At 36.0% G+C, this 25,088-nt stretch overlaps 1 protein-coding gene and 1 non-coding gene across 2 annotated transcripts; both read right to left on the bottom strand.

Moving 5' to 3' along the window:
* Positions 1-342: 342 nt before the first annotated feature.
* Positions 343-24,997, bottom strand: LOC143188173 (uncharacterized). The gene is made up of 9 exons (XM_076392259.1): positions 24,815-24,997; positions 14,088-14,339; positions 4,121-4,354; positions 3,767-3,942; positions 3,330-3,627; positions 2,591-3,094; positions 2,290-2,520; positions 1,621-1,864; positions 343-1,398 (listed from the first exon to the last, which is right to left on the bottom strand). The coding sequence occupies exons 1-9, from the start codon at positions 24,929-24,931 to the stop codon at positions 1,304-1,306; spliced, it is 2,151 nt and encodes a 716-aa protein (XP_076248374.1). The 5' UTR covers positions 24,932-24,997; the 3' UTR covers positions 343-1,303.
* Positions 2,049-2,130, bottom strand: Trnal-aag (transfer RNA leucine (anticodon AAG)). Its single transcript has one exon. It is a non-coding gene; the product is annotated as a tRNA-Leu (tRNA).
* Positions 24,998-25,088: the final 91 nt, after the last annotated feature.

Below are 25,088 nucleotides of genomic sequence, written 5' to 3'. Positions count from 1 at the left end.
GGAAAAGGTACATATATGAATGCAAATTAAACACTTTGGCATTCTCATTAAAATATACTATGCAATATATTCTTGTAAACCACCGAATTTATTAATTTAATTATTATAGAATTTAACTGTTTAGAGATTTAATATTTCTAATTTATAATATAAAAATATCGTCGATTTGATCGTATTACTATAATAAAATGATTTCTACCTGTATATTAAAAGTTTCGTATTGAAATATTTCCATAGTAAATATCTGTATTCTTTTCCTCTATCTCCTTAAAAATATCTTTAAATGTATACTTGTCAACGACTAAAAAGCTAGCTGAAAAATAAAACGAACACATTCATGAATTACCGCTTCTAATCAATAGTTTTGTGGCTTTATTAATTGTCATGAAAAAGAAGGTATATATGTATGCACGTGTGTAATACAGAAATACAGAATAATATACTGTCCATACCTTAAACAATTTAGGATAGATGCAAAGTTGTTTGTCAGAAAACGAGTCCGCGAATAAAGGACCCAAACTAACGTAAAGTACAAACACACCCTGAAACTGGATTAATGCATTCCAGAAGAATTTTCAAACTTTATTTTCTCACCTCTAATAAACCAACTAATATAAACGTAGATGACCGAAAATATGTTGAAAATACACTGTTAATTACTGTTAAGTAATCGTGAAATATAGGTGAGCCTATTTCCAATTATCCAAAAAGCTAATCTTTTTGCAACAACGATCACAGATTCATTCCTACGCGTCTTCTCATTCTCCCTACATGTAGCTGTTTATCACTGCAAAGAAAAAAAAAATAATGTACCCTCTCTACTGAACGTCTGTTAGCTGAAGAGATATCACTGCTACCGATGAAACTCCTTTCCCATTATTTATAAATGTTCCTTTTTCCAGTTCAAATTTCTGCATCTGATGGTGTTAGGCCAAGCCACGTAGTTCACTTTTATTATTTTATTTTCCACCAACGTATCATGAGTAATCTAAATAAAATATGACCGCTTAGCTGAGCCACGCGATAATACTACAAGCCTAACGAAACGTTTGTAATCTTCTTGACTCCTGTTCCATTAAACACGGAATTACGCTTTGTTAGTACCTGGTCATGGGTTTAAGGATCAAGCTTCGTAAGGATGATTAATTTCAAAGGAGGAATTCACGCTTTAGGGTTTCTCGGAAGAAATAATCTTTTAGGTCACAGAAACTCGTCAAACGTGTTTCGTGGCGCCTTTTTTTTCTGGGACATCCTCTCCGACTGGTCACGACCACGGGACATTCGATCCGAAATGGAAGTGGAATTAACAATTACAATCACAGGCGCAACGACGGACGCGCTTCTCGCGGCGGTGGCTGAATGCCTCTGGAATAGAGCGCACCGAGCGTGGCTGCACGTCTGCAAACAGATAAAGAAATATGCATTTCCATTCTTTTAGCTAGACGTAAAGAAAGTTGTTTGTTGATAACTTTTACTTATCTTTGCGCAAGGTAATAGTCATTCGTAATTTTTTTTGAGCTCAGTGAACTCTAATCAGCATTTTAAGGTCACAGATAAGAATAGACATAGAAATATGTATGAAATATAATAATACGAAAGTCAATGAACTCTAGTACTCACAGTGTGGACGGCTTTCCTCTTCCGGTTCTTGTTGCTGTTGCTGCTGTTGCTGCAAATGTTGCTGCTGTTGTTGTTGCATCATCATATGAGTTGGCTGTTGTTCTTGCTGTCGCTGCTCTTGTTCTTGCTCAGAAGATTGTCCATCAGTAACTTCAGCGCGAGCCTCCACAGGTATTTCCAAAGATTCCACAGGTCTCAATGGCAGAATAGCTCTTGACATGGGGAAACCATTGCCTTCGACAACCTGGAAAAGAAAAACAATTATTAATATCACATCATAATTTATCAAAGTTATAAGAACTCAATAAGAGTAAATACTAGGAATACTCCTAATTAAAAATAATAAAACACATTACGTAAATTATTATAAACGTCATGGCATGAAACACTTATAGCATAATGAAGTCGAAAACAAGAAGAAAAAAAACTGGCAGCGGTGGGATTCGAACCCACGCCTCCGAAGAGACTGGTGCCTTAAACCAGCGCCTTAGACCGCTCGGCCACGCTACCTGTTGGTATCCTAGTGAAAAATTGCCGGTGCAGTGGTTCTCATTTTCTTTCATATAATATCTTTTTATTAGAAATATAGAAATTGCATATTCTATTTATATACTGTTCTTTTTTCTTAACATAGTTTAGCTAATCGATTTTTTTTTAATATATCATTACCTGGTGAATTATGTTACGGATTTCCAGTGGTACCGGGAAGTTTCGCTCCTCCTCGCTGTCATCTTCCGGTCCAGGGAAAGGTTTAGCTTCCTGTTGTTCGTTGGAACCATCTGGTCGCTGACGACCTTCAATATTTCCATGCTCCAACAGATTTCGAACCTCTATCGGAAGTGGGAGTCCTATAGGAATGGGCTGTGCCCCTTCCGAGAACGGTTTGAAGTCTTGGACATTCTGGAAATGAAAATACTTCATACAGTCTTAATACTTAACATCATCAAACTACATTGAACACACTTATTACCTCACGGCGAGCACCTTCTGGTACCTGTACAGGTATTGGTCTCGCTTCACCAGTAATGTGTTGAATGATGTTCTTGATTTCCAAAGGCACCTGCTGAATGATTCGTCGGATCTCGAATGGGATTCCTTGGAAGGGAGAGCGTGGTCTCTCAGGAACTTGAGGTTGAGGTTGAGGCTGAGGCTGTGGCTGTGGCTGAAGTTGAGGTTGTGGCTGAGGCTGAGGCTGCATCTGAGGTGGCATTTGAGGTGGTCGCTGTTCGGTCTGTGGGATCAACACATGTGAGATGACTCTTTGTTCGTGAACTTGAGCTTCTGGCTGCGGTGCTGGAGGAGGCATCATCGGTGTACCCTGTTCTTGACCGTAGGCGCTAGGTGCTTGCTCAGCTTGGAACATCATGGGCACTTGTCCTACTTGTTGTGGTTCCTGAGCCATCGGTGGTCGCATACCTCTCAGTGGGTTTATGGGGAAGTGACGCACTTCGATGGGAATTCGGCGCACTTCAATCTAAACAAATTAAAATCGAAACTGAAATCTTTCTTTTTTTAATACTGATCTACTTCTAATATTGAGCTAATAATCAAAACAAAATTTTAATTAAATTTTTAATTGACGACAAGTGAGGGAACTAGTTAAGTTAATAGTATCTACATTTTTATGAAGGGAAAAGTGATACTTGATATTTATTGCTATAATTAAACTACCAGTAGTTTCTTTTATTTTCAGTCACACATGGACTCACTTGTGGTCCCATCGCAGGATTCTGTGGTCCCATCATAGGCGCCTGCGGTCCCATTCGCGGTGGTCTCATCTCTACGTTCACTTGAGGCATATTTCTCAGTTCAGGGGGAAGAACACCAGGTGGGATGTGATTCAGCCCGCGTGGGTCGCTAAGAGGTAATTGCTGCATATCAGGAACTTGATACTGGGTGTGAACTTGGTACCGATGGTAGTCTGGGTTTTGCTCTTGAGGTTGAAGAGGTACTTGGACGGTTCCCAGAGGAATAATGATTGGAGTGAGCATCTCTTGTTCTTGTTGCCTAAAGGGCAATTACAATTGAGCAAGGTTCCTTATGTGTACAAAATAATAAAAAAGTATTTATTTTCTAAGTATTCGTAGATTCAAATAACTTTTTTATAACGTTGCTTAAAAAGATAGTGATATAAAATTATACGTACTCTTGATGAGGATTGCCAGATTCACACAAAATGGCAACGCGTTCTCCGCTGAGTCTCTGGTAACGAGAATCGGTACCATTTTCTACATTATTGTTGTTTGCGCCATCCATTACTTGGTCGGCTCTTCGTCTTTCTACGACACAGGAAACTCTGCTGCGTGCTTCTTGAATGAGAGTCTAAAAAGGGACAATATAATAATCCTCTTAATAACGAATAAAATATCTTCAATTATTTTTATTCGATCTGCTTTATAAAATATCCTCAAGTAGTATTATATATAAAAAAATATTCGAAGCTTATCAAGTATCATTTACATAATTTATTCCTCAGTTTGCAATAATTAAATAAACTTACGCCCGCAATTTCATCGAAGTCAAACTGGAGAGGCAGTTTAATGTGCACAGGAGGGAACTCGTCGTCATCATAGTCATCGTCCTCGTCGTCATGGTCACCGTTCTCGTTGTCCGACTTCGAATTGTTCTCATCCTCCTTCTGAATCTTTATGTCCTTGGTGTCTGGCTCAGGCTCCTTCTTCGTTGGTGTTTGCTCAGCCAGAGTTTGCTGTGCTTCCTTCGTCTCGCTGGTATCCTACGCGAGAACATCTCTTTGAGTACTTCAGTAATCTTCTTCATAAACGAATAATATTAACAAGTAGGTAATTCATTAAAGAATTAAACTCTCGAGTTACTATAAAAATACGGACTATTAACTCGTAACCAGAAGTATAAATGTCTCAGAAGCAGTATCTTCCAAAATTGAATTTAGTAAAATACTCTTTTTCTTCTGTTGTTCCGCTTTCCACTTTAGCTTGCATCCATAATTCTAATTTACGACTAGCTCGTGTTCAATTTCTATCGTTCTTCGTCGGCGTTATTCTGCGATAACATAAGGAGAGTTCACTTTCACTCGCGACCTGATGTCGCGACCAGGAAGACGAGTTGCATCAACGAATGATTGCCGTGGTGATATTTATCCAGCTTTCAAAGCCTTAAGGAACATTCGAGAAGAGCGCTTCGCTCATCGCTTCTTCAACGTTTTTCCAATTTCTCTTGCGCACCAGGAAATAAGCTGACTCGTCGCGAAGATACGATACAATTATCGCAGGGTGTTATAAATATTACCCGTTGTAATTATATTTAATCTTCGACGCCAATAACGCTGCTAATGGCTAGCCAAGGCATTACACTATCGCGATATGCTCCAATTAACAGCCGCTGCAATTGGTCCAGCAGTTTCATGGGTTCTTGATCAGCCTCCATTATATGTTCCGTTAGCGATATCCCTAACGATGTTTAAATGATACCTATTTATATTTTTTTTCACATCCTTCGAACGATATCAAAGTTTTTAGAGAGGAAACGTTTAAATTACACACGTGAATTGCATTTAAGTGCATCGACTCTGTTTAATACGAAAACCGTGATCTCTACTAGGCTAGGCCGCCATTACGAGATACAGGGAATGAGGAAACGATACGAAATGCGTATTTGGAAATTGGCGATAGGAAGGAAGTTGATGGTGGGTACTTTCGAGAGCTTAATTTGTGATCGGTCAACAGGAAACCATTATAGTGCAAGAAACGTTAGTTGCATCAGGCTCTGGCGAGCACAAACGATGCCAGCGTACGCGTTCGTTTACTTCAGGCGAAGTGACAACTTTCTAGAATATCGGTGAACGTAATGAAAGGCAGCCGCCAGAATGACTCGGCTACCGAGCAGCTTCTGGTTTTCGCAATTCCAGCCTTGCTCAAACGGACTTCGATCTTCCCTCCGACGATCGGGAGATACATGGGGCAGCTTCGATCGCGTGTTTGGTTTGCGTGAAAGTTTCAGCCAGCGCAGGACTAAAGTTAGATGGCTCGGTGGTCTTGACAAAATTGGAAATAACGAGGGAAAAAGAGTGAATCAATATTGAAGCCTATGTTGGAATTTATTCATTCAAAACATTTTGTCGTTTTTATCTATGATTTCTCTTGGACGTACAAAAGTACTTATGATTTTTATTTGAAGAGGATTCTTTAGAAAGTTTAATTCATGTAGGAAACATATAAAATCATGTATGTATATGTAGGTACATATAAAATCTCTTTCATGTTCTATTTTAATGTGAAAGTTAGAAAACCTTGAAACGTTTATGGTAACATTGAAACAAGTCGTGTAAGTTTTATTACTTAATCTTATTTTATTTCACCTTTTTGAAAACTGTTTCCTGTTCACCTTAATATGATCAACTTGGCAAAGGTTTGTAGTAAAAAACTTCGTGTTATCATTACGCATTTCGTTACGTTATAAATATTAAAAGAATGTTTTCATGCAAGATACAAGACACGTTACATCGCAGGGTTAGCAAATGCAGTGGTCGAGGCGAGTTTCACGTAAGAACTTCTCAAAAATTCGGGGATAATTGCATAACGTGTTTTGCAATTTGTGCAACGCATATATTACACTGCACGCTGCTGGAATATCTGTGATATTTTATGTCTAAGGGGAACACTGCAGCTACGAATTTGGCAAACAAATAAGAACTTCGTGGTTAGTCTAAAGAACTGTAGACTTTGTAATATTCCACAATAACTCTACAAAATAAACATATTTACATTTATTTTAAATATAAAAAAGTAAGCACTAATTAAGTGCTTTAGTACAAAAATTTTTAAAAATTCAAAAAGTAGAGTTAATCATTGTGGCTTGTGAATAGCTTAAATAACATTTTGGATAGCGCTGCATGTATTTTGAGGGAACAGGGAAAGAAGGAAGAAATCTACGGACAGTGCCGTAACAGACTGAGCACTTTTCACTTGAGAAATTACGGTAGATTTTGCGGTGGACAAGCGACAAACTGTATAATCGTCAAGCTAAAATAAAGCAAGTGAAACTTCGAGAACCCCTTGAAAGTTGAAGGTGGTTTTGCTTGTGGTTTTTTGTCACTTTATTAAAAAGTGTTCGCGACGTAAAAACACAATAGTAAAGTCTTTATGGAAATCAAGCGTGAAAGTAAATTCCCGGAAACTTCAGTTAAAACAGCCTAAGAACGAATAATGGTGTGCAGTCATTACTCGACAACTATCGGTTTTGTAATATCGACCGATAATGCGATAATGACTTCCGATTTCTATTACATAAACGGTGACTTATTAAAAGTTGGAACTGCAAGAACTCCCACTATTTTCTTTATTTCTTCAAAATAGGCTGACATCTGGTTTTGAAATATTGAAAAATTCAAATATTCAAATATTATAATATTCAAATATGCAAATATGCAAATATTCAAATATTCAAATATTCAAATATTCAAATATTCAAATATTCAAATATTCAAATATTCAAATATCCAAATACCCAAATATGCAAATATTCAAATATAGAAATATTCAAATATTCAAATATTCAAATATTCAAATATGCAAATATTCAAATATTCAAATATTCAAATATTCAAATATTCAAATATGCAAATATTCAAATATCCAAATATTCAAATATCCAAATATTCAAATATGCAAATATTCAAATATGCAAATATTCAAATATGCAAATATTCAAATATCCAAATATCCAAATATCCAAATATCCAAATATTCAAATATCCAAATATTAAAATATTCAAATATACAAGTATTTAAATTTTCAAATTTTCAAATATTTCAATATATTAGATAACATTCAAATATTCAAATTTTCAAAAATTATTGAATACTTCATAGGTATTTTATTTAATTTATTTTCTATACTTCAATTTCTTAAACAGAAAGAGATTGACGTGAAAAAGAAAATTAACGGATCTCGCGCAGCACACAATATAGAAGTCTATATTGCAATTTGCGATTTCGCGACGACGAGCTCACGACCGTTCGCTCCCACAGGCTTTCTTTAGAAATCTTGCCAACCTCCTCTACGGATCCTGACTATCAATTAACGGGCCATTATGACGGATAATCATCGTCGTCAGGCGATGTACGCACTGTCAAGCTTATATTGCAGGGTACAACGCATTCTCAACGACGTAAATCTGCTTGTCTTTGTCGCTTGGAAGATGGAAGTCGTCGGCACACCTTTGTCTATTGCTCCTCCTACGATATCACAAATGTATTTCAAAAGTGACACAACTTAGAAAACATAATTTTTTAATTACATCTATAAGTTAGTTTAGTAAACGCACTTCTATTCGTTATACAAATTTTACTGGTTAAAGATCAAAATTATAGAATTTATTCAATGAACTCTTCAAATGTAAATTACAAATTATTTAAATAGTAACAAGAAAGTATATTTTTTTGAGTTGTGTGATATGTTTCTAACTCGAGAAACTCATTACTTCATATTTCCACGTTTTTAATTTTTATCGTAAGTTCGCGAAGAACTTCATATTGAAAAAAAAATAGCTTCTAGCGACATAATTTCTCAGATATCTATAACACAGTTGAATGCTACTTGTCTATTGTTCTGGTAAATTGTTTCACCACGACTTGGTGAAAGCTATTTCGTCTGAAGAGGTACCTTATTGTCCCATAAATTGAACAAGACAGCTTTGATGGTCGATAAATCAGTTTTATTGAAAAGAAACTTCAATTGAAAGAAAATTGATGGTCTGTATTCTACACACTTTCCTATTCTTTATGTCTTTCAATTTCGAGCCATTTAATCATCCTCTTTAAAGAACTAACTTCAAGGAAGAACGTTTTCATGGCTTTTTATTCTGATCCTTTGCAGGCACGCAGTATCCTGCACTCTCCACTAATTACAAACGAAGAAATCCGCGACTCGAGATCTATCATCGTTAAGGAAAAGTGAAATTCAGAAGATTCCCGTGAGAGCGGGAGAATTTTCTACTCCGCGGAGACGAGCACAGCCAGTCACAGAGCACCATTTTGTGGTAACGCGACAAACGAGCGAAAAGGATTCTTGATACAGTTGATAAGGAGCAGTTTCTACCGTCAAGGTGATGCAGCATGTGAACGACGAGTCTCAGACACGGAGAGGCAACAATACAGTTAGTTCGCGGAGAGAAAATCTTTTTAGAGAACGTTCACCTTGCCGCTGATGCATACGACGAGCAACCCACTTTCCATTGTGGTACTCGCCTCTCCGTCGAGAGCCACAAAAATCAGGCGCAGCATCCTTTAAATGCTTTATTAACACATTCACAACCGACGTTTCACTGGAGAGGACACTGAATGCAAACAGAAACTGTCGACTTTGAATCATTTTTAGTGACTCATGAATTGAAATATCTTAAAGATACTCAATTTTATCATTTCTTTATAGAACGTAGACTGTGAATTTTTATGCATCAAATTTATGAAAATTTTAAATGTGCAAAAAGGTTCAAAATGCATACAATATTCAGAAACATAGGAAATGTAAAAAATAATGTGCAAGTTATAGTATCTGGAAGATAAAGTAAAATTTTATTTACGTTCCATTTGGTTAACTCTTAACTACACGGTTTGGGTTTGAGTGATCGATGAGAATTTTTTATTTATTTTGTTAAATATTTTTTAAATATTAGTATAGACAAAATGGCGGATCCCTGGAACTTTATCCGCGTAATAACAGGAGTATGTTTCACCCTTTCACAGGAGGGTTAACAGTATTGATAAATATATGAAATGGCATAAAAACCTGCAAACTATCTATAAATACTATTAGTCTAATAATAGCTGCTGTTTCTATGGTAAAATTTCTGATGTAAGTTGGCACGAATAAAAAAAAATAATTGAAATCAGACACACAATAGAAAGTAGTGGACTCTGGAATGATTTTCCCTGGCAAGGGAGGGTACGTAAATGCTGGGCAATTTTCTTTCCTCCGTTACGCAAAAATTAGTTCCAATCGAACGAGTCGCATGCAGCGGAACGTTTCATAATGCATTCCCTTCAAAAACAGCGAAGAAGAACGTAATGTTGCATAGACTGGCTGGAAATTCTTTCATTATTCTCTTTTAACGAACACCTTTCAATAATAGAAACGAGGAAAAAAGTACGGGATAGCTCTCAAAGATGTAAACCTCAAAGATAATAAAAAAACGCACAAATGAATCGCTCATCTTGCAACACTTTTTGCATCCTGATTACTAGACTGAATCCTTATGCATTTATGGAAATCTTCAAATGATCGATCACTGATGAAAGAAAAAGATCACGCTTCCATGGATTACTGTTGAAGAAGAGAATGTGTATGGTCTCTTGAGTCAAACTTTCACTTGTTAGCGAGAAAAAAGAATGGGTGTTAATGTTCGCGGCAAGTGCTCAGCTTTCGACACGCGACCGATTAATTATCAGGTACAAGTCTTTCCTTTCTCGAAGTACTGCAACAACGGTACGTGGATTTGAACTCAGTAAAGAACTAGCACGCAACGACTAGTAACTTACGACTAGTAAGTAAGCTTCGACTTTTCATGCATAGTGAAATTCGAAAGATCGGTCTTCCTGTCATCGTTAGGCGCACTGATCGTTTAAATAACGCGAGCTTAGTACCACTTCCGGTTCGCTTAAGGCAATCGATAGAAAGTAAGATTGGCTTACGCGACATGACTGGCGATTGAACGTGTTCCTGCTCGACGTACGGTCCTCAGGTAACGGTGAAGACCGATAGATCGATCGATCATTAGAAGTGGCCATAAATGATCGATAAATCCTTCATTAATCTGGAATCGTCTATTTTCTATTAATAAGCCTAGCTAATCTGATATACTGCACTTCTGAAAAATGTGTATTATGGTAGATACTATGTGATGTTAATGATGCATAAACTTTGAATTATTAGTTTAAATATACGAATGAAGAACTTGAATTATGTTTTCAAGTCAGTTCTGATTAGTAGGTAAACAATATAATTTGCTATTGTGCTTTGAGTATTCATTCTTTAACCCTGAATAAAAATTGTATGTTGTTGAACTGTAAGATCGTGTTACTCATATGGGAATATCAGAGTATATTTTCTCTGGTACTGTTATTATAAATGCATGTGCAACATGCAATTTCACACATTTACATTAATTATACATTGACAATGCAAGTGCAACAATTAGCCAATTCCTGTGGAAAAATCAATGAGTCCCAAGTGGGTCATAAAATTCTAATTATTCAACTCATAAATAATGTATTGAAATTCTATGTATATACATATATTACTTTCTACAATAATCTAGATGAATGTTATTAAAAATCATGTAAAATGTGTTTTTTACTACTAACGTTTTTACATGAAACTCCTAAAAAGTGGTCTTGAATTTGAGACTAAATTTAAATCCTACTTGAACCAGTTCCAGAGAGAAGTAAAGAGTCTAGTTGGAAATTTTCAACAACATTTTATTTAAATCAGCAACGATGGTCGTCCTTGTCCCAGAAGAATGTGAACAGGAGGTTCTGCGTGCTCTGGTTAGTCTGAGACCGTCCTCGTTTTAATACGGTAACACCTGTGCTTTTTATCACGCGTTAGTAACAATCACCTCCTTTTCAATGTTTAACCTCGAGGAATTGTGCAAAGTGACTAACAAAGCACGTCAAACTAAAAATAAGAGAATAGGAGCTATTAAGTTAAAACGAGACAAAAGTCATGATATTCTGTTACATACGGGTTATTCTAATCTATATAAGTAATTATCACAATAACATGTAAGTATTCAATTATCAAATGGCGGAATGAAACACTTCTTATGTAATAGATAGGCTGGAATTAACTTGGGCTCCATGAAAGGTAAAAAGTGGAATATACGTAACATTCTTTTCAAATCTTTTTACGTGTCTACGTTCCAAGGATTACGAAATACCAGTGTTCGACGACAGGTGTAAAAAATTTAAAAAATTCTAAAATAAGACAAAAATGTAGTTAGACAAGATTGTGTTTTAGACTTCAGTTTTCAGTTATTAAATGTTGAGAAAACGCCTCAGATACGCGTGAAATTTGTCTGACACTTATTCTACTCACTTCGTTGTGTCTGATCTGCCTAATACACGCTGGCAGTAGATAAATCCCAAGTCAGACGCATTTCACGTGAATTTTTTGAAACAACTAACAACTCTGCAATGAAGCCCCAGACTCAATTTCATCAATCTTGATTTTCGTCTTATTTTTGTATGTAGAATCACCCTTTAAAATTTCTAACACCTATTAAGATTTATAAGTGTTCTAGAGTATATTCAACATCCTATGTTTTTTAAGGAATAGCAAGTAGATTTACGAAGATAAAACAAAATATTTCCAAGCGATCAACGAATAACTTACGATTCTCTAAATAAGTAGACAGCAAGATTCGTAAATGGAAAGACGATAAAAGGCGATTTCCTGTTTCGACTTAGGATCGTGAATCTACGAGCGTAACCCGAATTACGTAATCTCTGTGGCGGTTCTCCTTGAACGCAGCTCCTAGCACCGAGGCACACGGCTTCTTTGCGCGTTTCGTTCTCTTCGTTTTATTCCCTTCTACACGGCATGGCTTCCCCTCTTAGCTCGTGCCATTCAATGGAGAATTAATTGTCGTTCGCTTCCTACTGATAAGTACCCGTGTACCATCTTTCCTTTGCATACAAAGGGGCTTCTCCTCGAAAGCTCGCGATTTACGAGCATGGAACGAGCCGCGGCGCGCGTAACAGACGCGAGTCGCTGAAGTCGCCCTTACGATTAGAACGATTAATCGGTGCTGGCATTGAAATCACTGGGAGAGAGATTGAGACAAGCGAGTATCCTGAATAATTGAGTTTCGTTTGAAACAAATTACTGAGTGAAGAATACGATCAGTAAACTGCGGATATTTGTGTAATTTCTTAGTTTCGTATATACAATTAGAGAAATGGAACTTAATTAAAGACTGGCTTCACTCTCCAAATATTACAGAGCTACTTAACTTTCGATATTTTGTACAGGGTTGCATATTTGGATTCTGTAGACTTTTGCACATTGAAATTTTCTATAAATGCAAAGATCTGCAGTTTAATGATCAGGATAATTTGCAGTGCTTTGTTTTGTTCAAATGTTAGAATTATCCTACTTTCTAGACGAGATTACAGTATCTCTTTCTCAGCAGAATTAAGTACTAAAAATATGAAAATTTTAGCTTTTATTAATAAGACCAGAGCTGTAAAAGAAAGATTATCGGGTCGAAGAAAGTCTTTCCAAGTTTTTTCACGCTCGTTTTACAAAACTGACAAGCGACGAGAGGGGAGGCGTTAATAAGCGAATTGGGCACAAAAACTCAGGAACCTAGAAAGCGTGGAATTGTTTACGATCGAGACAAAGCGAGGTTTGCACATTCTTGTGCAGCTTTGCAAGAAGAGAGAGGCGCGAATCTGAATTGGGCACGTAGCAAACTATCCTCCTATCTCGTGGGGCAGAAAATCGGTTCTATTCATACGAGAAAGTAATTGTTTCTCACATTCAAGCAACTTGCAGTTAATTAATATTAGATCGTTATGGAGATTATTCTAGGTCTCTTCTCACAATTCGATACACGATAACAACCGATTCGTGTAAACTCGGCTCATCGATAAAGCAATTGCTCAGCCACGAATCTTGTCCCGCGGTGTTACAGATGAAAAATTACGCGATAAATCATAGCAAATGTTGGTAGTTCGTTATAGCTGGTAATACCAAGGCAAATACCATAAAGAAGGGTGTGACCATTGATCGAGCACGATTCATGCTCTCCATCGAGTGCCGTGAGAAGCAATTCTTCTTAGTTGTCTCATCATAGAAGGAAGGTTTTCAAGCTGGCATTAAAATTCAAATTCTCGTCGATTCTGGACCGCCCAAGAATCGATCATCTTTTCTACTTCTCTGTAATAGATATACTTAATTCTCAGATGTACATATGCCAGTGATATCAGTGCTTATTTATGACTGTTTTAAATTCAAAGTGTTAAATCTCTTTGACCTTTTCAGCCATGAAAAGTAAATTGACTTCTTCTTTCAGCGTGTCTGCGATAATCACATTAACGCTGTTCTCGCGGCGCGTTTCTCTCGGCCACTTTCGACCATAAAGTTAAACAACTCCGTTCGAGCGGAAAGAACATTCGAGAATCGATTGATACGCGTGACTTTACAATTTACTGCACTTTACAATCATAAAATATGTATATATATTTCTATCAATATAAATTTCTTGGAAAAATTTATTATCTAAAATATTGTAGACCTACGTAAACACAACTGTTAGACATTCGACTGATATTCTTATACCTATACTAACTTCGTATTTTCGTACTTTATTGGGACTTCATCCTACTTGTTAATAAATAATAATAATACGTAAAATGTAATAATAATGATTAGTAATTATTTTTACGAAATCCTGCGACCAATTTTCTTCTTTCAAAGACACTTACTTGGATGAGAGCTTCTGGCTGGAGATGCTTCAAGAATTCACCCTGTTGATAAGCAATTGATTGCTGCTGCTGCTGCTGTTGGAGCTTGAACTCTGCCTGCATCGCAGCGAGCGCTTCGGGGGTGCAAGATGCCCTGGCTCGAACCCAAGCTGCCGCGAGGATGAAGCTTCCAAGGACCACGGACATCGTCACTAAGGTGACGGCCGCGATCCTCGCGATTTGAACCGCCGTGCTTTTCGGCCTCATGTATGCCTGAAACAGAACAGATTGTTCATGAAATAAGTGATCTACGATTTTACAAATTTTTATTTCTGAAGATGGTCTTACTCACTCCACTGTCACGCCTTTTATGTAACGTTTTTGCAACGATGAATACTGTATGCATTTGTGACATCCAGTTTTCATGTTGAACTAATGTTACGTAGACGTGGCATAGATAAGTTTTGCACCTTGTGGTGATAAGACAAACAAGACCTACTTTTTTGTGAATATTGGAATAAGGTGTCTGCAGAGGTCAGCTGAAGGTGTGACTTGGACTTTTTTCACTCTCTTTTTAAATATATTAAAATTATGGATCTTCTCACGGCAGGTTAAGCTTTCAAAAAGTCTACTTTCGATAAACTACCTGTTCTCGAAAACACTCAACCCCCACACATGTACACACATTTAATCATTGATATTATCCACTGTAATAGGTACACATTCTCTCTGAATAATGGTATGAAAACAATCGCTCCAATAGTTACACAGACCTGCATTTACGTAATTTTTGAAACACCTACTTTCATATTTTTAATTATTATGTTAGAAATTCTATGCAACGACTATTTTATCTATTCTACTTTACATGTTCCAGACGAAGCGTTGGTACTGAAAACATTAAAAAATGTATTCCTTAGCATCACATTACACTAAACCAACATAAGAACACAGTACAGTTTTATGACATCATTTCTCAAGTTCTGCTTTAATAGGAAATAAAGTTTTAGTTCCATGGGTACCGGAAGACGTGCGTTTCTTAGCAACTAATTACTCAATGCTTTCCGTCCCCATTCTTGTCCTTCCCATTTTATGTTAATCTGATGCATATTTCACGATTATATCAGTAACTATAGTCAAGAAAGAAATAGTTGAGCCTAACTTCCGTGATGATCTCACTGAGTAGAAATCAACCGGTAGCATAAATTTAACTACACTCACATCAAGGTTCTTTGATAGGCTTATGGTAGTCAGGCTAGCCTTTCAATCCTCCGCAAGTTTCTAGACAATATTCTATAAGTTTACCATTATGGAGTCATATTCTGTTGTGCTTGTTTCAGCTATAAAATTATCTGAATACTATACTTGTCGTGAAGTTAATTTCATGTAATGATACGCTGCTTTATTATAGACACAGTCCTTGTTTGTAGCAAGAAAAAGTTAGAGTGAAAACGTTTCAATGAAATAATGGAATGGTTTCTCGTTTCAATTGCAAATGCAATTTCTGTCGATCGCCATGTGTTATTGACGAAGGAGTTTAAAATTAACTGTCCAGTAGTTATTCTATTTCTAAGTAGCTCTACTTTTTATTGTAAATGTATAAATTATTTACAAATAATTTTAGTAAATAGAATAATTTATAGATAAACATGAAGAATTATACTAAACGTGGCGAAACTGTAATTGAGTGACTTTAATGACTAATTGCTACTCACTATTTTTTTTACTTCTTACTTGTGAATATACATATGTAACTTTACAGTGGTATGTCTTTTCTCTTGTTTACAGAAGGATAAAAATTCAGAACAAAATTCTGTATGCATGCATGCATAGATAATGAGCTCACGTACGATCAAGACACATGGAAGGATCATTAAAGAATAATGTGGTCAATGCAGTGGGCACGCAGAATGTAATCGCGTAAACGCGTGGAACTTCATGCTGGCTAACCAACCGAGTCGAGGTCTTTTGTAGTTTCACGCTCTCCTTTCGCGTACACTTATGTTCCTACTTCGAAGTAATCGCGGGAAAAAGTGAAAAACGAAACCGAAGAGTCTCACCATTTTCCTAAGCACCAGGTATGTTCCTTTATTCCTATAGAAGGATACGAAGGCAACATACAAGGAACATCACTTTAGTGTTGTCTTTCGAATTTAACACGTTGATTGGCACTTTAATTTCATTAAAAATTCTTGAGTAACTTATCGTCATTCACAATCATGTAAAAATTGTCAGCCACATATGGGTGACATGGCAGTCAATATGTTAATGAAACCTAGTATTTGAGTAGAGCATCGAAAAATATTACACATATTTTTTTTCAATTCGATATTCATATTTAGGGGGTGAAAACCTCCCTAAAATCAAGATGGAAAATACATTTTCGTAAATATTTGAAAGACTAATGCAGACTCATCAAAATCGAAAGATGGTACTAAAGTGATGTCCCTTGTTAGATGACTTAAAATCTAAGTTACACAAATATTCTGATATTTGCAAGACACTATTTTTCATTTTTTTAGAAAATGTTTAATCAAAAGTACTAAATAAAAGATAGTTACTCATATGTGGATATTAAATAGATTCTATCTATCCCTAAAGCAAAGCCTAAATAAAATCAAATTCCCAAATAATATTTATCCATACATCTCGTTTCCTTTATCTCTACTGAATCTACTTCAAACTTTCTTCAACTCTTTTCGGGGTCTACTCTTTGCACTCTTATCAAGTGGCAAAGCAATAGATACGTTTCACCATTCGAACCGCAGGCGAAGTTGTCGTTTCCATCTGATATCTCGCACTCGACCATGGAAATTATGCCAGCAACGTTGTACATATTTCTTCAGCTCTGCTCGGCTGTACTTACATTATCTGCGCGAAAACGTTTAAATCGCTGCGAAGATGAGCGCGTAACACGAGATGCATCGGTGGCCGCCACTCACGAGACGAACGTAAGTCCGATAAAGTAAGTCTGACTCTCAATAACTGTACCTTGACACTATTATTTCGCGCCTCGTACTCGTCCCGTTTCCATGAACACCTTAGACAGCGCAAAAATATACTCTTTCGTGCGAACGTGTTTCCGATCTCGTTTCGAATCCACTTGTCACGCTAATACCCTCACTTTTTGTAAATATCGAATGACGACGATAATTACGTGACAGTAATTGATAATTAATGTTATTGAGATAGTCTAATTAGCTTGAAACTCTTTTGGTTTTGCTGTGAGTTTACGTTAGTAAAGTAAACATGAGATAAACGGATACATGTAAATTATCAAATAAAATACTAATGTTTCAATTCATTACAGTTACGTACAGATTGCGAATTTTTATGCACTTATTGAAATTTTAAGTGTATAAAAAGTTATAAGTGTATAAAGCAAATTTTTATGTAGATTACATTTCTTTAACTGTGTTTATGAAAATTTGAAATTGCATAAAAATCTGTAGTCCAGTTAAGAGTTTCAAGGTATTAGAAATCAACTCAATATTATTTATTAATATCTCAAAAAAATTGAGACATCGTTTTCTGGACTGACAAGTAAGTATCCATTATCAATTGTAATTATAAATTATACCATGCACCTCGTTAGATGTTTTCATCGTTGGTTGACGAAGCAAAGCATTGGCAGCCAAAAGATATACTTAAAAAACGTATTTTCATGCGATTGATTCGCAACATTAATCCGACGAGATCTTCTCGCTTTATGAATAATCAAGAAGAAAATAACGATAGAACATAGCAATTACTATAAAGATAAATCACCGTGAGCCTCGTGCATCGACACGAACAGAAATTTACTTGGCATACTGATTAACTTCAGGTTCCTGTGTTTCGATGCCACGGCGATTTATTTTAACCTTTACCTGCTTGAGTATGCGGCACGCTGCTTGGAGGTCTTTGATCTATCGAAAACTGAAGCGACAACGAAAGCCTCGATAAATTCTCCAAGACTGAATCATATTCCCCGAGGCATGTAACAGTAGAATTACAACAGTCGAACTGATTGGTACGATTTAGGGAGCGGTCACTATCGATATAACACTAGCTTTACCATCGCTACCAATCGACAAGTTACTGAATAAATTTTAAATACAGGGTGTTCAGTTAAACTGGAGACCCTTTAATAAGTAATGGCAGCACTTATAATACTAACAGCATTTATAATAAATGCTGTCAACACTCAAAGGGTTTCCAATTCAACTGTTCACCCTGTATAGAAATGGCAGGCTCAATACAGTACTGTTCAGAGCTCAAGAGATGGTCCCTAGAACCAATCAGATCTGCATTGCATCTAAAGATCATCTCCTGAACTCTGAACAGTAATTATATCTAAGAAATAATAATGTCACTTGCAAATGATCTATTACGAATTATTTCTAAGAGACAATTACTATTCTGAACCTGTCGTTTTTGTGTTTGAATTTCGGTTGAAGAATATTTTCATCCTGAACTGACGTCGAATAGAAATAAACTATAATTTCATTGAAGTTAACATTTTCCCATCACGAAAAAGTCTCGTTAGGTGTACTCTAAGCGATATTACGTGTACAGGCTTAATTGGAAATTAATTGGAAAGGGCAAGCCGCTTGTGACAGAGACTGTACTCGTACGTATTCGTAATGACCTCGATGTGGATGGACGACTGTAAGGTGAGAGGCCTCCGAGAGATAGTAGGCCATCCGAGACTGCTCGATCTGCCAGACAAAAGTAAACAGGCACTGTTGCCAGGCACTCGGGAGGAAAGAATTATAAAATTATTATTACCGCTCGACTAAACTTTTTATCTAGGTCCTCTTCGACATGCCCTGACTCATCGTTCGCCATTACTACACCGTTGTTCAAAGTTTGGGATTACCCGAAGTCTTGTGGTTCCTACTATGTAATCGTGACGCTTATAGTGAGTCACTCAAATTTAGTGACGAAATTAATGGTACATGCTAATGCTTTGACTGATTTCTTCATGTTTTCTCTTTTTAAGTATCTTGTTGACGAGCTGACCCGAGCTGAGAAAAATAACCTCAAGGAATTCTCAAAGCGTCGCTATGACTCATGATTATGATTGAATGTTCTACATCTCAGAAGCAGAACCGTACCAGTGTTCAATGAATCGAGGTTCAAAAACCGAGCCGAGTGACTCGGTTAACGTAAGCGTACGGGACTTCGTTTTTATTTGAAATGCCCGTTGCAGCTAATTAAAATGGAGAAAGAGTCGAGGAGACGATGGTCGTTCTTCCGCGATTCAAACCCTACGTGCTTCGGCGTGAATGAAATGTGAGAATGCCAAGTGATATTGTAATGATTGTGGTGACTATTTCAAAGGATGTAAACACTACTTGTGTAACAAAGTTAACATGCGATTGTCCTCGATTCTTCCTTCGCGATGCAATCGGTTCACAATTAATTTATTCGTCAGACTATGAATCTACTCTAAATAATTACCCGAAAAGAGCGATTAAAATTACGGAAGAATGCTAGAAATTATTTTCGTTCTTCCGTGAAGGAAACGCCCGAGTTTCCTTCGACTTACATAACTGGTCTCGAGCGCTAATTCACACCGTATGAAGCTGAGAATGAGTTATAACTGCAAAAAAAAACTAGCATCAAAACAATCGTGTTAGAATGTTCTTCCATATACGATATAAATTTAGATTCTACTCTAACAGACTGTCCCAGTTTTTAACGGAACAAATTTTACACTTTGGAAAAAATAACGAGTATTGAAGATATTAAGAGATGATTTTTTTCATACAGATACTCTATGAAAAATCTATCAAAATATATTCCTAAAAGCAATTAAAAAGCTAATGAAGTTTTCAATAGAACCAGCACCTACTCTAAAACTTTACTCTAAAACATGGACAAGTTAGCATACCAAAAGAATTTTGTTAAGCAATAATCCTGAACTTTCATCGAATCATTATCGAAATAATGTATATGTATATGCGCATCATGAAAAGTACCATGTTACATAATATTGCAGGAAATTCAAGTTTCAATTACTTACTATTCAAATAATAGCAGCATTATGAAATGATTACTATCTACTCTGTGTGTGCCTGGTGAGTTCGATGCACAGTAGCTGTTCGCTCAAACCAAGCATTAAAGTCTCCCGGTACGCTCGATATGTCCTAAGACTACGCTGCTTACAAGCAGTTTTTTTCACTATAATTTCGATTTAACAATAGTAGATACTGTTGTGTTTAACATATTGAAAGAAAAAACACTTTAAATATGATCAAATATTAAAATTGGCAACTATTCGAATTGCTACTATAAAATCGAAATATCTACTGATTTTCTAAGAATAAGTAATTGTCACGATGCAATGCTGCTAGGGATGCACGATGTCGATACCTTTGGACTCTGTTTCATCTGAATAATGCGATTCTAGTCACGCTTCGACTGAAAAAGAAACGCGGTTTAAATCACCCCAAGTGAAATCTATTAGCCGTACACTTCTTTCAGTGTTTGCTTCCAATGAAAACAGAGTGATTTATACTGTCGATAGCCTTTTACAATACTATTAATTGAAGAAACTATGAATAGAAAAAACAGAATTTAATAGCGACATAACATTAGCTATAAATTCTAATAAATAATCTAAGTAGGAATTCCCAATCAAATGTAGTTTTCTCTTTAAATCCAATTATTTAAATCACTATAATCTCCTAAGTAGTGTTGATCGTACAAATGATAGATACAATATAAGGATAAATAGTTAAAAAAATAGCAAAGCCTCTTATTTGCTGAAAATATTTCCTTCTTCCTTTTGAATTCCTGAAGGACAAGCGTTCTTTACGCAATACTCCCGAAGTAGACACTGATGTCATTCCAAATCTTTTTTCGGCATTGAAAATCTGTTAACCGTCAAATTCGTGTGTTGACTTTCAACAGTAAAGAAACAAAAGACCAGTTCCATCGAAGTTTCTAATTCCACCACCGAGAGGCCTGCGCTCACGAGCAGTAGAAAGTTTCCGGTTTTAATGAAATAAACGAATAGAAAAAAGCATAGCCGATGCTGAAAATGAAACTGCGTTGTGCATGATTTTTCAGGACATGCCTCGTTACGCTCGCAAAATATGAAAGTTCGATTAATCAAAATGGTGCCTAAATAAAAGTAATGTCTTTCGACTGAACTGAATTATTAAACGAAATCTAAAGTGTCTCGTTCTCAATGAGAACTGTCATTGTGCTCGACTATGTAATAATCGAATTAAACATTAAATTGGGTAATATTTCCAGTGTAGTGTCTCCAGTAAAACATTAAAATAATCGGCTTTGGTCCATTTATAATACCTCGACCGAATTCAGATGTTCCCACAGAATTTTCCCTCAACGAGAATTAACTGTTTTCTCGTTATTACAAATTACTCGTCAATGACAAAGCATTCACGGCTGCTTGAAACGGATGCTACAAGCAGTGGGTTTGTACGGTAAATATGAATTACGACTCCTGTCATTTGCGTCCACTAACTGCAACGCATTTCTTCTAGGGATTTCCTAGCGCAACTGTACCCACGGACATAATTAAACGTCAAATTATTCCTGTATACTCCAGCATATGTTGCCTGCATGAATGTCAAAAGGACAGATGGTGGTAAATTGACGAGAAATTACAGAACAAATTTTAATAAACTGTATGATTAACTTAACGATACCTGACTTGATAGCAAACTGGGAATAAATTTAAAACATTTATTAATTCTAAAATCCTATTATTTGTAAAAAATATGTAAATGTTTGAGACCAACTCTAAATTAAGTTTCAAATAAATTTAAGGTACAATTAAAATAATCACTTTATTATCTAGACATCATTGACTCTCATTATTGGCTTGAACTCGATGTACATATCTATATGGAAACACAATTGGAAAATCAATCTTTCTACTGCAGTAGTTATTCTGTATGTTGTGTGGTGATTTTCTCCACTACTAAAACTCGTCTGAAATTCATTATCCTTATCTAGTTCGAAAGAATCTTACCCGCGGAAATAGCGAGATGTAAAACGCGACAAGGTTACTTTTCCTCTGCCCGACTTCTTCCGTTTTTACGCGCGCGTTTTAATCGATCAACCAAACAAACAAGTGTACACGGGGGCATACCCCCCGCGCAATCAAACCTGTTAGGAACTTTCACGGAAATGCGTTGCACGGATTTCCGCGCTCTTTTATATAAAAAAGCGTCGAACAACGCTGCTCTCGATTTGTGGGGCTCCGAGACTAACACAATTTTATTCGTGAAATTACTTTATCATTTCCGTTGTGTCGAAATGCCTCGATCTACCTGCTACCGAGTACGATTTATGAAGCACACGTGATCAGTAAAACTAACCAATATAATTGCCCTCTTAATGGAAAATTTTTTATATTTTTCCTGCTCGATAATTAACTTTCGTTTTGATCAAACGGTCCATATAAGAAATACTTGTGCAATTAGAGGTTTTTTTATAATAGCGTAATAGAATATCTTTTCATTGTAAGTTCGTTGGCTCGCTGGCGACTTTGATGAGAGAAAACTGACAGTGGGTCATTGATATGTGAAATATAATACTTTACATGACTATATTTGTGGCTAACTTGGAGTTGTGATCTTGTTTATAATACTATATGGAGAGTTTGAATTTATTTCTGCTTTCTATTTATCCTTCAATTTTTTTTAGATCAATTCATCTTATTTTTAATATCAGTGTTTGATAAAAAGAAGCAATGTCTAATAAATTCTCAATTTGTAGTGCATACACTCACTCTTCAGTATATCCTTACATTTGGCAAACACTTTGCAACTTTATCATTTGACAAATAACATCTCAATTTCTCACACGAACAAACAGGCAACATCGTTTCATTGAATTCAATCTCAACATTTACGCAAGCTTGTTTGATTCAACTAATCGTGGTTTACATGGCGGTAAATGTATCGACCGCAAAATCTCATCTGACGATCAGAATATAGTCTATGAAGCAGTAAGATTTGCATTGCATAATATTATCCACTTTACTCTGAGGAAATGTTAGAAACGTTAATTTTCATCCTATATTTACTTTTTTCTTTGCCATACCTTCGTAAGCAATCAGCGTTAATAAACATATGTATGTGATGTTTCTATTGATAGCGTTATATGTACTGTAAATGAATTTAGACGACGAATTCGAAAAATGAGCTGAATAAATACTAGGAATTTTCCAATTAATTGTTAATGATTTTCATGACTAGGGTCATATTAACTGTACGATTGTTATTCATGCCCTAACAATTTCACGTCCTAAAATCACGCACCATATGGAATTGTTTTTAAACTTTACGCACTAGCTGTATGATCATTTTCCATGAACATAAATTTGTGAGAGTTTGAAAGTGAGACTAAATTGTTTAATTTAAAACGGCATCGAGAATTATTTTCTAGATTGAACTTTCAAAATTTAAAAAAATATTCTCAACTATGCAAAGTGGATGAACCATCGAGATGTAAAAAACTATTGAATTATTTATATGAGATAGGCTACATAAAGAATTAGTTTCATAATTAGATTCAAATTAAAAAATTAGGTTTAACGCAATTAAAAAGATATTACTGTGGAGGCTTCTCATTATCTTTCCCAGTTTACAAAATATTTATGTATTAAATTCCATTGAATATGTTTCATCTCCAAAGACTGTTCTCGAATAAAACTAAAAATGAGGTCACGCATAAAACAACAAAAGCCAATTAAAATCTCAATTCCCAAGACAATCGCTCACAAGACACTCGAATTCAATCCCAGCAAACTGATTCTCACTACCAGTACTCTCATAAAAAAATATTTCCTAGGAAAACAGCAATTTCACAACCGATCTTCAAACAAACTAAATTAACAATAAATCAGCTTTTCCTCCAGCCTCCATAAAATATATTAAATGTGTACATACTACAGAAAAAATGAAAAACTTAATACTAGAAAAAGTGATCAAAGTTACACTAGTCCTATCACAATAGTTTCCAACCAACCATGATACATATTGAACAGGCAAACACGATTCTTGACGAGAACAAAGATTCGATACCACTACAGAGGAGAAACCAGCTCTGTTTCAGGACCCAATTTCCTGCGACTCTGTGACCATGAATCTCTAAAATAACATTGTGAATGTGGCAACAAAATGAAATTCTGGAAACTCTACTCCTCTTCGTTGTGTCACTTGTTTATTGTAACTAACTGACAGTATACTATATATTATATGAATTCATGTAAACACAGTGATTCTTTATAATTTTTATACATGACAGATATCAACTAATTCCATGTCGAAACGAGTACGAAAGCTCATTAATATCAAAAGTTGAATAAATAGAAACACTAATAAATAAAAGTAGTAATACATAAAAATAGTAATACTATTTCCATAATATTATTTCTTTAATGCTATTTCTATAATACTATTTATAAATAGTAATATTATTTCCATACGTAGTGTCATAATAGAATTAGAATTCCACCTGGAATTAATTAATTACAAACAACAAAATATTTCAGTAAAATAACCTGTGTTCACATTAACTCACACAATACAGTATATATTTTCAAACAATGTGAGAGCAGTTTTCCTGTACCCAAACACTATCTTAAAATTCAAGAGACTCGAGTATCGAAGGTCTCAAGAGAACTTTCGCCTCCGTAAATGCGAATCCTTTGTAGTCCCACAAAAAGACCACTTCAGTGATCTAACGGGAACATCTCGACTTGGAGAGGTCAAAGTGCTTACCGGTGGCGGTTCGGCGGAGGAGTAGACCTCGCTGGGCGCGTAATTGCTGTGAGGCTGGGACATCTTCTCCGAGACGACAGCCACGGTGGCCAAAGAATCCGGCTGCTCCTTTTCCATTTTCCTTGGAGCTTCTTCTTCTTCTTCACAGAACCTCGAACTACCTCTCTTTTATCCTCCCGTACTCAAGAGTCCCTCGGGGTCGAAAAATCCTCTCTCGATCGATGAGCACACTCGATGTCGATCGCTCGACGAACCGACGAGCAGTGAGCGTCTG

The sequence above is a fragment of the Calliopsis andreniformis genome, chromosome 2 (assembly GCF_051401765.1).
Source record: "Calliopsis andreniformis isolate RMS-2024a chromosome 2, iyCalAndr_principal, whole genome shotgun sequence".
NCBI lineage: Eukaryota > Metazoa > Arthropoda > Insecta > Hymenoptera > Andrenidae > Calliopsis > Calliopsis andreniformis.
The sequence above is the reverse complement of the archived record's forward strand: the minus strand, read 5'-3'. Positions and strand labels throughout refer to the sequence as shown.

What these genes read in the sequence shown, in the direction of transcription:
- LOC143188173 (XM_076392259.1), bottom strand. Translation starts at nt 24,931, where the DNA reads ATGGAAAAGGAGCAGCCGGATTCTTTGGCCACCGTGGCTGTCGTCTCG. An exon ending in ACTTCGATGAAATTGCGGGC is followed by an intron (nt 3,943 to 4,120) that starts GTAAGTTTATTT and finishes GTCCCTTTTTAG; the next exon opens with ACTCTCATTCAAGAAGCACG. An exon ending in CAGAAGGTGCTCGCCGTGAG is followed by an intron (nt 2,521 to 2,590) that starts GTAATAAGTGTG and finishes TTTCATTTCCAG; the next exon opens with AATGTCCAAGACTTCAAACC.